The sequence below is a fragment of the Poecilia reticulata genome, chromosome 14 (assembly GCF_904066995.2).
Source record: "Poecilia reticulata chromosome 14, P_reticulata-male-v2, whole genome shotgun sequence".
NCBI classification, from domain to species: domain Eukaryota; kingdom Metazoa; phylum Chordata; class Actinopteri; order Cyprinodontiformes; family Poeciliidae; genus Poecilia; species Poecilia reticulata.
Window position 1 is genome coordinate 25485133 of NC_088843.1, and position 14673 is coordinate 25499805.

Below are 14673 nucleotides of genomic sequence, written 5' to 3' on the forward strand. Positions count from 1 at the left end.
ATTGAAGGGACCTAAAAAGACTCAAGAACCTGATGAAGAAGACTGGTTCTGTTCTGGGGACTCCTGAGATGAAGGTGTAAAGAAGGATTTCACATAAAATCAAGAAAATTATAGACAAACTTCAAGCAACCTCACCATGAAACTGTGATACAACAAAAGGTCAGAGGCTTCTATAGAGCTGCTGAAATACAGACTGCTACATGAAATCCATCCTGCCTACATCCACACCAGCATCCAAAATTGCTCTTTGAAAAAAAATGTGTAATATGAGTTACAAGGAAATTAAATTTTCCTTGGGGATCAATAAAGAATTTTTTAGACAAACTGAATTGAATTTGAATTAACCAGATAGAAAAAGATGTCTTGGGTTTCACTTTCTCTTTCAAGCATCTAGTGTCTGAAGGGAGTAAACTCTATACATAGGGTAGGGTGAGATTAAGTATAGTTAATATTAGGCTGTTGGTGTAATATCTTACCTTCAGATTGGATTTTGTGTATGAAATGAGAGTTTGGGCTGTGGTTGTCTGAACTTTTCAACTTGGACTAATCACAAAATTTTATTGTTTAAAATATCAAATGTTGAAACATTTATAACCTTAAAATTGTCAACTTGACACTAAATAAAGCGTTTTGCACACTGTTCTGTTTGCACAAATTATCAAACATACTTTGAGACAATTTAAATTTATTTAAAAAGCAGCTGCCACCGTCCCAATAAATTCTTTTTACACATATATCACATATATACCACTAATTCTAAAGGAATGGTGGTGTATAATAATTTCCTTTGGCCCTTGAACATCCAGACAAACCGTCGAGGTGATCATGTTAGTTTTCCTGTTCAGCCCAAAATCAGATCCATGTCTTCCAGTTTCACTGCTTGTGCTTCTGCCTTAAAAATGTCTGTTTGCCAACCTGAGGTTCATTAAAACTGTGACACCTTCTGATGTCTGTTAGAGAAAACACACATGTATAGGTTACACACAACAGCTAATCAGATCTATTTTTCACTTTCTTGTCGAGAAGCTCCGTTGTAATACTAACCAAAGAGTTAGTCACTTAATTAGTGCGTTTTAAATATCTGTAGTGCTTTTCTCTCTCTCCATCACAAACTGGTTGTGTCAGACAGGTGAACGGCATTGGCGTCCAAGCTGCTGATTGGTAGAATAATGGAAGGACTGGGCATATCTCCTTCAGAAACACAAGCACGAGGCTGCGCAGGCGGCGATGAGTGGCATCTTTCCATAACACTCGGCGGTGCAGCAGACAGCAACCTGTTTGTGATGCAGGAAAACATGTCGGACAGCTGCAGCCGCACCTCTCTCTGCCAGCAGGCATACACCAGAGGGTTTATCAGAGAGTTGAGGAGCCCTAGGAGCCACAGGTAGTTCTCCAGCACCCCCTTAAGGGCACAATCCCTACACAGAAGGTGCACAATGCACACCACAAAGAAAGGACTCCAAAGAACCAAGAAACAGCCGACAAGCACCCCCACTGTCCTCAAGGCCTTGACGTGACTCCAGCTCCGCAGCAGGTGATGCTGGTGATGATGGTGGTACTGGGACTGTCCGTGATGGCTGTCCTCAGCTCTCGAGCTGGTTTGACTGATTTGGGAGATCTGCTTGTGGTGGATGCAGGCGATCTTCAGGATGTCCAGGTACATGTAGATGAACAGGGAGAGGACAGGGAAGAAGAGCAGGCAGTACAGAGCGATGATGGTGATGTCCTGGATGACATTAAAGAAAGCACAGAAACCATCGTAGGGTGCCGTCGCCTGCAGCTGGGGCACCATCACTGAGAAGCAGAGGACATTGACATATTTATGCTCCATTTATGACAGAACCACAAAACAAAACTAATGCAAGAAGTCACAATTGAATCATATGTCTTCCTTTTTTGTTGCTAAACAAAAAAGGTTATCTTCAACTAAATATGTAGTTAACAAAGTAAGCAATGTTGCCAGATTGGGTGGGTTTTCTCCCAGTTGGGCTACTTTAGAACACCTTTGGTTAAAAAAAAACAGCTTTGGGTGTATTGTTCTGTTCAGATAGAAATTATTTCAAAATAGTTGCCATTGTGTGAAAGAAAAGAACTAAACTTTTAATAAAATGCTTTAATATTGTACTTATGTCATAGTTAATCTATTTTGAAATGTCTACAACCTGTTGAACATGGCATCATCAGTGATTAGTCACTGGTTAATCTAGTGTCACTGTGTAGCAGTGAAACAGTGCAGCTTTATAATTTTAAAAGGACATATTTCCTCAACAGACACAAGCCTTCTGAAAGTATTCACACTCCAAAAACTTTAACCTAATTTTCCACTTAACAAACCTCAAAGTATTTCATTTGAGCATTTGAAAGGATTATATTTTACCAACACAGTAGTCCATAGCTACAAAGACGAAGAAAAATTACTTGTTTTTAAAATTTGTAACAGAAACTGGAGAATTGACCTGTGCATTTGTATTCAGTCCCCTTTAGTCTAATATCTCTTAATGCAAAATCCAATGGAATCACTGCTTCCAGAAGTAACCTAACTTTGCTGCTAATATCTTTCCATTGTTTTAACTGTAAAATGCTATATAAATGAACTTTTTTTTATTATTTTAAAGCAGTATAAGAACTGTACTCTAGCAGCTCTCAGTTCTCAAACTCTTTATATCATGCTGCTGTCTATTCAGAATGCATTCAGGGAAAATGCTAAAAGATTCCTCTTTCAATTACAGTTAAAATACAACTAAAAATCTGTGTTATATTCAGAAGATTTGGTCTTTAGATGTGCAAAGCTGGTGGACATCCCCCAAAAAGTCTGCAGCTGTAACAGCAGTGAAGGTGATTCCACAAACAATGCACTCAGCTGAACACAGATACACCCGGGACGATTCATATTTTAATTAGAAAAAAAGATTATACTTATCCACTTTTGTGATGGACTTTTATAAAATAAAATGTTAATGTTAATGTACTTTTTCACAACAACGAAGATGCAAACATCTATCTGTACATTTGCCCACAAACAAACAATTTATCTTTAAAATATCTAAGTTTATGTACTGGAAAAAATCCATAAGTTATTTCAAACACACTTTAATTTGTCCTGTACATAGATTGCTAATTATAACTGAGTTAAATCAAACAGCAACTAAACTGGTATAGTTACAGTCAGTGTTTCAGTAGCATTTAGAAAATGTATACTTGTGACAGTTGGACAAAATAGTATTTTTTCTGAAAGCATTCTTTCCCAAAGATACTCTTATTGACTTGTAAAAGTAGCTCGCCTCGCCTTCTTGCACACAGTTAACTTTTTTCTGATTTGCAGCTAAAGGGCTTAACTCAAACAAATGTCATAGCAAACAAACCATCACATTACCACTGAACATGCACAATATACTTCCTTTGACTTTTTGCTGTAATCTACCAGACAACTTTAACCTTATGTCTTGTTACATGGCTTATAACAAGACATACGATTAGTTACCATGACTGCAAAGATGATCCACAGCTCTACATTATGATGTCACCAGGAGACTGAACAAAACTAATCTCCCCCACCTCCCTGTTTTAGAGCCGTCTTTGATTAGTAGTAACTGGGACATAGATCAAAATATTTGATGTGTATTTAATTTGTTGATAATTTTGATTTGGCAAAATGTAATGTTTATTAATTGTTCTAATTGGTGTTGTGTTTATGACTTAAAAGACTTTGAGCTAACTTTTACAAATAAACTTGACTTGATATAACAGAAACGCCTCCATCTGTGTTCTCTAGTATTTAAAGTATTGATTGCTGAACCTCACCTGGTAAAAATCCCATAGTGAAGGAAGTGATCCACATGGCCAGTAAAGACCCGGTTGTCTTCCATTTCCCAGACATCAGAGAGTAACGCAGGGGCATCTTGATGGCCATATAGCGGTCCAGTGAGATCAGGAACATAGTCAAGATGGACGCCATGCAGGTGGACGTCAGAAAGGACATTCGCAACAAACATCGGGTCTTGCCCTGCACAGCAGGAGGTGTCCCGTTTGTGGGAGGATAAATCACAATGTAACCATTGTGCTGTTGAATAAATTTGTTGTTAAAGTCTTCTGTGGCCAGTCCAGTGATGGCTACGCCCACCAGAGTGTCAGCCAGAGCCAAGTTCAGGACAAAACACCAGCTCTGACATCCTCGCTTCAGGAGCAGCTTCAGCAGAGCAGTGCCCACCAGCAGATTGGTGGAGACAATGAGGAGAGCAGAGATGGTCAGGACAAAGCCCATCACCCGAGGCCTCACAAAACTCTGGACGGTTGGCTGGTCCATGAAGTCAGAAGTGATGCTGACAGACGACTCTGTGCTGGTTTGTCCTGTTAAATGTGACATATTGATTCAAAGTGAAGAAAAAAGCCCAAAGTTAGATGACATTATTCCAAGATTGAGAATTTTCAGTCACATCAAGCTTTTATAGATTGTGTAGATCAGTGGAAGCATTGCTGAACACATGATCAAAGGTTTCCAGATATTGCTTAAAAAAAGAACAATCATATCCGAGAATATCCCCTGATGTTAATCCAGTGTTGTTGTCTGCAGACCAATCCCAAAATATCCAAGTTAACTTTTTCCTAAAACATCCTTCTGCTCTCAGAGTTGATTGCAACATCTGGGTTCTAGAGGTCCCATCAATAAATGCCAGGAGGACAGAGATGGTCCTAATGTTATCAGCAGGTCTGTGTTGTGCCCTCCTCCATCAAACTCACAGAGCCCTACAGGCAAATGAAAACACACCCCTCTGCTACTGACCGCCTGCTTGCTGGCTCTCTGCCACGAGTGACGATATCTATTTTTATTGTGAGCTTGTAGTGTAGTCATAGCTGTTCATTTGAATCATTCCTGGTTTTTTTTTTTCTGTTTTAACCTGGACTGGTTAAATTTTACACCTTTTGTAAACAAATGAAATCAGTGCAAACTGCTGTTATGATCCTGAGGAAGAGAATGAAGCTGTGTCTGAATCCTGCTCTGCCATCTTTAAAACCATGAGTTCTGTCACTGGTTTCCAGCTGTTTATTGCCTAGAGGTCTTGTGGATTTAATATGAGACAAAACATTTTTTCACCTTCCTTTGCGGATTGCATTTGAAATTTGTCTTTATTTTACATCTTACACTATAATGTGTTGTTTTTGTTGAGGTTTCAGTTTCCTTGACCAGGATGTGTTGTGAACCATAAGTTTTTGGGCTTTGGTTTTCTTTCATGTTGGTTTTCTGATGATTTCCTTGCTTACTATTGTTTAGTAGCTCTTGCCACATTCAGTTGTTAATTCTTGTCATTTCGGTTTTGACATTCAAGGTCATTCCTTTGTGTTGTGTTTCTTATTCATTACTTATGTTCTGTACTCCAGTGGTTTTTGAATCTTTGGTGTGTTTTGTCTTCTTCCTCTTTTGTTAATTAGTCTTTTTACCTCTGTTTCTCCCTCTGTCATTCTCACACCTTTTGGCGGCCATTTTCTCCAAAGTTTCTCAGCATATTCATTTGTTGTAGGTTGGTCCACTCAGCTAATACCATACACTCTAATGCCACAATTTATAAAAAGGTTTGAACCTCAACATTGGCCATCCAGTCATCAATTTGCATATGGCTATCTTTGACATCTACTAATATGGTCTCTTCATAGATTGAAAATACTTAAGCTGTAGTTGTTCAAGGAGTTTGCAAGTACGACCTTCACTCATCCAGTCATGTAAATCAACAGGCTAGTCAATGAATGCAGTCTGCTGCCAATCAAATTACTTGTCTGCAATACCCAGCTTGTACCACCAAAAACAGATGATGTGGTTCCTAAAAAACAGGGAGGAACTACAAATGTATTTGGATCTGCAAATAGAGATGAATCTAGCCGAGGCTGACTGGGGAAGAACCGGTTGAAGCCACGCTCATACAGAAGTGGCATATGGTCCCTCTATCATGTTGTAGGTCTGGCCTGGAGATCCCGTCTGCAAAACCTGGAATTCTTGGAAGCCGGACATGTTATCAGATATGTTCAAACTAGCTAGAACCCAAAACCGTCCAAAAAGTTAAATGTTGTTTGTCTCTCCACAATGGTTTTCTTCTTGTCAAGCTCCCATGATATTTCTCCATGATGCCGTTTCCTAACAAATTCTCTCTAACAAAATAAGAGTGAAGCTGTTGGATCTTTGTTGCTAACGTGTTGCAATAAAAAAAAAATCCCAGCTATTTTACAGTCACAGTTCTTCGTACAGATCAGAAAAACACCCACTGAGGGTTTAAAAAAAAGAACTTGTTAGATACTTGATGTTTCTATTACTTATTAACAATTATGGCTAAAGATTGCTGCTCTGATTCTAATTATATTATAAAAGCACACACACACACAATAAAGGAATGAATTAGAGTGGGAACAAAAAGACTGGAATGGCACTGCTCCCACACACTTCAGACATTTTTTCACTGTACTTTGCTGTGACTGGATGATTGCAAATGAATTAAAACCCTCATGAGAATTTGCAATAAATATGGAAACATGCTCTCATGAAAGTAATCTTGTGTCCCTGTTTTAATTAAAACAAACTGGGTTAAATCATCTCAATTGCTTTAGAAGGTAAATATGTGGTAAAGTCATAAAAAAACATAAATAAATTAATTCATTTCCAAAAACAATAGACATTGACCAGCAACATTTTTTTCAATAAAGCTTTGTAGTTGCGATTAAAATAATGAGTTTAATTTATTTCAAATAAGAGGACAGACTATTAGTTTGGGTTGTTGTTAGGTATGAACTCATAGCAGAAAGACATTAACACAGTTTATTTATTTATCATAAGTCACATATCGCTTCACATTAAAAAAAAAATTACAATCATGAAATTGTAGCGTCAATAATAGAAAGGGTCCCAGGGATGCAATGAGTCTCAACAGCCAGTAAAGAACCACGGTTCAGCTCATTTGATGGCAACACCAACACTGGGTTAAACTGGGGCAAATTTGTTTGACATTAACCAATTAGGTGGGGTCTCAGCTGTTGCTATAGCGACCTGATGAACAGTATCTGTCCAGTGACTAAAAAGGCTTAAGCAGAAAATTACAAATTTTATCTTTTGCCGTTACGCCAAAGCTACAGTTCAAGAGGTGTGAATTATTCACAAGAAAGTAAATCAGAATGATCAAGTTGATATAGTTATAGTGTTGAACTACAAGCTTGGATAATCAGCTAATAGAAACATAATAATATAGTACTAGTGCACAATGTAACATAATTCAATTTGTTGTGTTTGAGGGTCAATCAGAACAATAACATTCAGCAAAAAATCTCAAAAACTGACAAGACATTTTTAGTATTGTTAGACTGCTGAGGATAATTTAGCAAACAGCAATAAAATATCTGCATTAATGTGAAGCACCTGCAAAAACACAGCCAGCAAAAGTGTGCCATGCAGGTCTGAAAAAGTTAAAGTGTAACCGCTATTTGCTGTGTTTTTTTTGTTTTTTTTTTTGGCCCCTGGGCCCTCAGGAGAGACATCTGGGATAATGGGACCATTTTCCACTAGGATTCACACACAAATAGACCCAGCTAATGATGCTTTCTGTCTGCACACATTCATTACATTATCTGACATCAGTCCTCCTCCCCCTCAAGCTACGGCAGAGAGCCGCCATGCTTGGTGAAAAACAAAACACCGTAATCAGCAAAATTCTTATCAAGATGAGCTGGCTGTGTGCAGATTCTAAAAATAAATGGCTACATTTCTATTTATACAGTTTCCAGCACAGCTCTGCGTAAACTGAATAATGAGAGTTGAGGAGATTGATTATATTTGTTTTTTGGTTGTTGTTGCTGTTATGTTCTATTTTTATCATTAAATCTTCAGAAAAAGAGTTATTTTTACAAAATAAATATCTTAAATCATTGCTCATTTCTTTAAATCTCCCCTTTAAAGAGGCTTGCTGTAATATTTTTAAGTGATCTTCATCAATAGCTGTTCGGGGTTCCTGGCAGTGTTTGACCTATAAATTATCCAGACCAGAAAAGGTCCCAAACTCAAGAGAAGAGCCAGTTTAATCTTTTTATATAAGAAATGTTTTTTAACCTCAATTTTACGAGGTGAAATGTTTGAAAATGTCACTTTGTCAAACAGGGCCATTAAGGTTTGGATTTTTTCTCCAATAATAATAAACATTTTTGTTTAAAATACTGTATTTGGTGTTTGTTTGTGTTGCCTTCAACTAATATTTAAATCGGTTTGATGTTCTGAAACTCTTGAAAACATTTTAAAAAATCAGGAAATTGTGAAGAGGGCAAAAAAAAAATTCACACCACTGCATTGACGTAGAAGGTGATTTTATTACAGGGAATCAGAATAAAGGAGACTGTCCATAAGTTTACATCCCCATTTTTCATTTTGACTTAAGAAAAAAAAATCTTCCAGTTCACAATTATGCCCCACTTTGTTTATGAAAATGTAAAAAATGTCAAGATTCCTGAATGATTTTTCTTTTATAAGGTGGGTGAATTTTAAACTTCACTCTTGTTTATTTTGGTGTTAAGAGCATCAGCTTCACTTAGTGGGTCACAACAGGCAGGGCTGGTGGTTTATTACTGTGTCGGTCAAACCGATAAAAGTGTTTTGATCGAACTTTAAAGATTTAATTGTAGAAGACTCAGAAACTCAAAGCTACATAAGAGGAAGTTGCTTTGTTCCGTCACCCTTCACCATCACAACAACACACCAAAATCACTCCAGCAGACAAACATTGTGGGAATGTCATTCACCCAATGCTAGACCTTTCAGGAGCTTTTAAAACAAAAGCATGTGTCAGCACTATTTGTGCCTGGTCCCCAGCAGAAACCCAGTGAGCTTCGGGCTTTGTTTACACCTCTGTTGGTACCAACAGTCTGTGGCTGCGACGGGTTCTGGCGGTTTCACCTGGGCCTGGGATCTGGTTTCTGGACTTCTGCTGAGCCAACGTGAGGATTCCCACCGTTTAGGAAGACCAATCTGTGAGGAGTTTGTTTCTGGACAGGATTATTAAGGTGATGATGATCTTCTGCAAAACACTGCAACTGTTTCTGCAAAGCATTAATGCAAAGTTAGATTCTGCTTCATGTTGGAGTTGTGTCTGAAATGTTATCATGTAGACCAGGAGTTTGCAACCTTTACAATCCAAAGAGCCATTTGTGCCCTTCAGCCAAATAAAGCTTGTTTAGTTTTTTTAGAAAAGGAAAACTGACCATTTCTGAGAAATACCTACAATGGGTAATGACTTGTCATCTTTAAAGAATCACTTTATGACTGCTTCTAGGTTTTAAAGTAAAAAAAAGAAATAATAGGATGGATACATTTTCCTCAATAGAATGTTGATATTTGTGGAAAGAAATGAAGAAAAAATTCTCTGGATGGATGGATGGATGGATGGATGGATGGATGGATGGATGGATGGATGGATGGATGGATGGATGGATGGATGGATGGATGGATGGATGGATGGATGGATGGATGGATGGATGGATGGATGGATGGATGGATGGATGGATGGATGGATCGAAAACTGAAAAACTGTTACAATTTGCATTTGTTGTCATATCTTTATTTAAAAACATTAGTTGTTATTATTTTTAGTCAAAGTTATTAAAAGGTTGCAGAGGACCATCTATGTCCTTCTGGAACCAGAGTCTCAGTTTGCAGACCTCTGATGTAGAATAGAAAGTTTTTCTTTCTTCAGTTTTTCTTTTGTTTATTTTCAGAGACATAAAGAAGATAAACTCACAAAAAGGTTCAACAGAAACACTCCATAGAACACACAATGTGTTGCAAATCTATTCACAGCCCCTCAACATGTTTCACAATGTTTTGCATCACAGTCACAAATTTCACAAGCTGTCTTTGTGGAGGGGCTTTCTATTAAATATGGAGGTTTATGCGATGTGAATATGTTTACAATTCATTGTGTCTGAGAGCAGAAGATTTGCTAATCTGTGAAATTGTTATACTTATCTATAAACAGTTGGGTTTAAGGATGACACTGATTTTAGGGAAACTTATTGCATTTATGTTTCCGCCAGGAGAGAAGATGTCTTTAAAGCGCCGACTGGTCTCCATGTTTCTGTGCTGTGTTTACTGCGTGGCCTCACTCTTCTGCCTCCACCCAAACCGCAGCAATATTATCTCAGTGGGAGCGCGGTGAGTTTGTCAAATCCTTTACAGACAACTTATGGTGAATTCACAGGGGCAAAAATGGCGGCTAATTGTAAATGAAACACGCAAGTTTACCAAGTTGGCGTCTATAGAGTAAAGGGATTACACTACCCAGATAAGTTGAGTATAAGTTGCCATAACACTTTGCAAGTTATGCATGGATTGGTAGCTGATTTATGGGAAAGTAATAATATGATGGGTTTATAAATTTGGTTGACTTAGTATTTCAAGGCTTACACAAGTGATGATATTCAAACAATGTCATCTTTAAATTGATGTCAACATTTTTTGAAATGCTTTTACCAGAATAACAACAATGAAACATTCTCACACTTTCCGAATTCTTTGTATCATAATATCAATATGTTCTTTGCTGTTTCAGAGTAGGAACAGTGTTCATTAACCTTGTTTATTTTAAAATAGGATGTGTGTTATTACATTGCATGAAAGGTCAAACTAGATAATAAATGCTATCCATTTGTCACATTTAGATGCATAGTTGGTGTTTTGAGTAGAGCTATTGTTTAGACAGAGGATTACAATTCATTTCCTGCTGTAGACATTTGAGATTTGGGTGCGTAGAACTCGTCTCTGCTACTGTTTTCTCATGTTGGTGAATGAAAATGACATGCTTTCTCTGCTGACGAGGCACCTCAGAATCTTATCTGTGGGAGCCTGAAGCATGAAGACTGCCCTAGCATGGGTAACATACTAGGATTAAGGGCATGCATGGGGGCTACACAGACGATGTTCCATGTTGTAATGTAAAGCTGGCAGCTTCCTAACGAGGTTAACACCTCTTATAAATTTACTACGATACTTAAATATTGCAGAGTTTAGCAACGATGTACTGTTTTGTCTTCTTCATTAGCATGAAGAAGACAATACAAGAGAACCCACTACATTCTCAAAATAGCACTTGCCACATGTAGTACTTAGATATTCCTCCAGGGGGCAGAAGACAACAATAGGATTTGATGAAGCGGGTTTTTCAACAAAATACCAACTTTGTTGACGCAATAGAAGTCTGGAAGAAATGTGTTGAGTTTTACACATTTCCCTGTCCAGTATTATAGTATAGTGAGTGGTTATTAAACAGTTATTAATGGTTGGTTTGGAGGTATCCGTTATTTGGCACAGACTTTTCTATAATTCAAACGTCATCTGCTAGTGGTTTGGAGATTTACCAAGGATGGATGGACTGACCCTCATCAGCTATTGTTTTTCTGAAGATGCCAAGAAATGCTTAGTGTCGGAATACTTGAATTTAGGCTGAGAAATCTGATTCCTCAGGAGCTTAGGTTTTACCTAGAGTATTCAGTCAAATACTCTAGGAAAAAACTAAATTAATTCTTGTCTAGAAAATAATATTAAATTCTGACCCTCATTAAAACAAAGTGACAGTGTGTGTGATTTATTGAAAGACATTAAATATGTTTTCTCACTACTCTGGATGGTACATTTTAAATTTAAATTAGTGACTAAGGGTAAACGTAAGTTTGTAAAGGATGTCCCCATTAAGTAATTTTTTTCTAAAAAAAAAAACTGTCTGAAGACTGTTTCTTATTTTCTTCAAGGAGTTTGTCGACCGTCTTCCAACAACTTTACCAGCGTGTCATCCGAATGCTGAGAACCACACTGTGACTTCACACCACTTCCTGTGTTCGAAAGAGCAACCCTGAACCTCCTATGTCACTGTGACCGTGACCGAGCATGCCTCCCAGCAGAGCAAGAACAAATAAATAAAAGAAGAGAAAGGAAAAAAGGAATATGTGTGGAACTGCAGAGTTTGAATCGACTCATATTTGTCTGAACAGCTTTAAAAATGCCCAGAAGATGAAAACAGATTTATTTTTCTACACTTGACAATGTATGTTTGATCATGAGTAAAAATTGTTGGAAAGACAATTCTTTTAAAATACAAAATATTAAAAAAAAGAACAAAAAAAAAACATTAAGATACCAAGAAATTTTTTTTTACTTGGTAGAATCCATCCATCCATCCATTTTCTTACATCCTTGTCCCTTGATGGGGTCAGGAGGGTTGCTGGTGCCTATCTCCAGCTAACGTTCTGGGCGACAGGTGGGGTCACCCTGGACAGGTCGCCAGTCTGTCGTAGGGCAACACAGAGACACACAGGACAAACCACTAACCACTCACGCTTAGGGGCAATTTGGAGAGGCCAATTAACCTGACAGTCATGTTTTTGGACTGTGGGAGGAAACCGGAGTACCCAGAGAAAACCCACGCATGCACAGGGAGAACATGCAAACTCCTTGCAGAAAGACCAGGGCCGGGAATCGAACCCAGAACCTTCTTGCTGCAAGGCAACTGCTCTACCCATGTTGAGCAGTTGAATTGCAGTAACTGCGCCAGCTGCGCCACTGTGCAGCCCCACTTGGTAGAATAACTTGTAATATATGAGTGTGGTTCAAAAGAGAAAAGTTAACTAACCAATTGCCTTGACCGTTTGCAAGATTACCCAGAGTAGGCGTTACAACATTCTGTTACAGTATTCATACATTTTCAGTTTTTCTATAACATTAATCACAAAGATTTGAGTTATGCAGACAAAAACGTGTAATTTCTTGGCTTCAGGAGGACACATTCCTTGCATCTAACACATGCTGTTTGTGAAGATGTTTCAGTTTTGTCAAGTTTTGATGAGTTACATTATTTCATCTACCTTATTGCATGTATAGCCTTTTTGACATCTTTAATGTGTACCATAAATTATATTTATAATTTACAGCATTTACAATTTTGTTTTTTGAGAGTCTAATTCTAAACTACATACTTAAAAGACATGTGAAAGGGTGAAAAAAAAATCCAGTTAAAAGTAAAGTTACTTTTGAAATGGGATGTTTGGATGAAAACTCAACCGAAACTTCGGACTTCCAACTAAGTCCTTTTTCATTTAAATCTAAAGTAACTATTTTTTTCCACATTTTACCAAGAAACAGCAGATATTTTGTCAGTAGGTTCGTGATAATAGACCAAATTTATCATGTGAAACTAACTTGGTGAGTCAGAAAGACGAGATCTAAGATGGTGATGAAGACATCATCACTGATAATAAGGATAATCTGTAAGTTAGAAAGAAAAGCTATAAGAAAGTCAGAAGAAAGTATGTAAAACAAGTGAAAAAAAGGCTAAATGACACAAATTTAGATGGTCCACAATGTTTAAACATGACCTCCATAACTATTACTATTTCATCTGTTTAGCTGCAAATAGGACCTAACAGATGAGCAACAGGTCCATGAAATACTTTTCCATTTTTTGCTAGAAAATCTAAACAGCAGTGTTGAGTGAAACAATAACCAACATCAGTTTCAATGGGCTGTATTAATACGCCTTTCCTATTATGTGAATTTTGTACGACTAGCACTACAGACTAGATGGTATTTTTCATTCCTTATAAACTAATTAATTACAGTCGTTAACCAAAAACAGCTATTCAGTGAGCTTGACATTGCGTTAAGAGAAAAGCTGATTTCTTTTTTTGTTGGACTTGTGAGTTTGCAAAGAAGTGTGGAAATATAAGATGGTGGATCATTTCAAGCTGTTTATCTGAATGTAATTTTAGGAAGCAAAATCTTGGGAAAAGAATGTTGTAGTGATGTAAATTTTAACACACTTATGGAATGAGTGAATGGAAAGTATAAATTGCAAAGTACATAAATAAATTAAAATGACTTTTCTATATAACAAATGAGTCGACTGTTGATGTTTTTTTTTATAAAGACAAAGAGATAAAATGCTGTGTCTGTGTTTCAGATAGATGTAATACACTGCTGTTTGTGTCATTGATTTCATGAAATACAAACTTTCATGAGTGAAAATAAACAACTTGAATTTTAGCTTTGTTTCTATATGAGCCAGAAAACGGTAGAGTGCCTTCTCCGGGTCAGGGGGGTCGTCCTGCCTCAAGTGGAGGAGTTGAAGTATCTGGGGATCTTGTTCACGAATGAGGGAAGAAGGGAGCGGGAGATCGACAGGCGGATTGGGGCAGCGTCTGCCGTGAAGCGGGCGCTGTACCGGTCCGTCGTGGTGAAGAGAGAACTGAGTCAAAAAGCGAAGCTCTCGATTTACCGGTCGATCTACGTTCCCACCCTCATCTATGGTCATGAGCTTTGGGTCATGACCGAAAGAACGAGATCACGGATACAAGCGGCCGAAATGGGCTTCCTCCGCAGGGTGGCTGGGCTCTCCCTTAGAGATAGGGTGAGAAGCTCGGTCATCCGGGAGGGACTCAGAGTAGAGCCGCTGCTCCTCCACGTCGAGAGGAGTTGAGGTGGCTCGGGCATCTGGTCAGGATGCCTCCTGGACGCCTCCCTGGTGAGGTGTTCCGGGCACGTCCCACCTGGAGGAGGCCTCGGGGAAGACCCATGGCCTGGGAACGCCTTGGGGTTCCCCCGGAGGAGCTGGAAGAAGTGGCTGGGGAGAGGGAAGTCTGGGCCTCCCTTCTCAAGCTGCTGCCCCC

General features: G+C 38.3%; 1 protein-coding gene and 1 long non-coding RNA gene across 2 annotated transcripts; one reads left to right on the plus strand and one right to left on the minus strand.

The window, feature by feature from the left end:
* Window positions 1-726: 726 nt before the first annotated feature.
* gpr119 (G protein-coupled receptor 119) lies at window positions 727-5115 on the minus strand. Its single transcript, XM_008428470.2, has 2 exons — window positions 3802-5115; window positions 727-1794 (listed from the first exon to the last, which is right to left on the minus strand). The coding sequence occupies exons 1-2, from the start codon at window positions 4361-4363 to the stop codon at window positions 1106-1108; spliced, it is 1251 nt and encodes a 416-aa protein (XP_008426692.2). The 5' UTR covers window positions 4364-5115; the 3' UTR covers window positions 727-1105.
* A 3710-nt stretch (window positions 5116-8825) lies between these two features.
* On the plus strand, window positions 8826-13902 carry LOC103476262 (uncharacterized). The gene is made up of 3 exons (XR_535432.2): window positions 8826-9024; window positions 10054-10171; window positions 11764-13902. It is a non-coding gene; the product is annotated as an uncharacterized LOC103476262 (long non-coding RNA).
* Window positions 13903-14673: the final 771 nt, after the last annotated feature.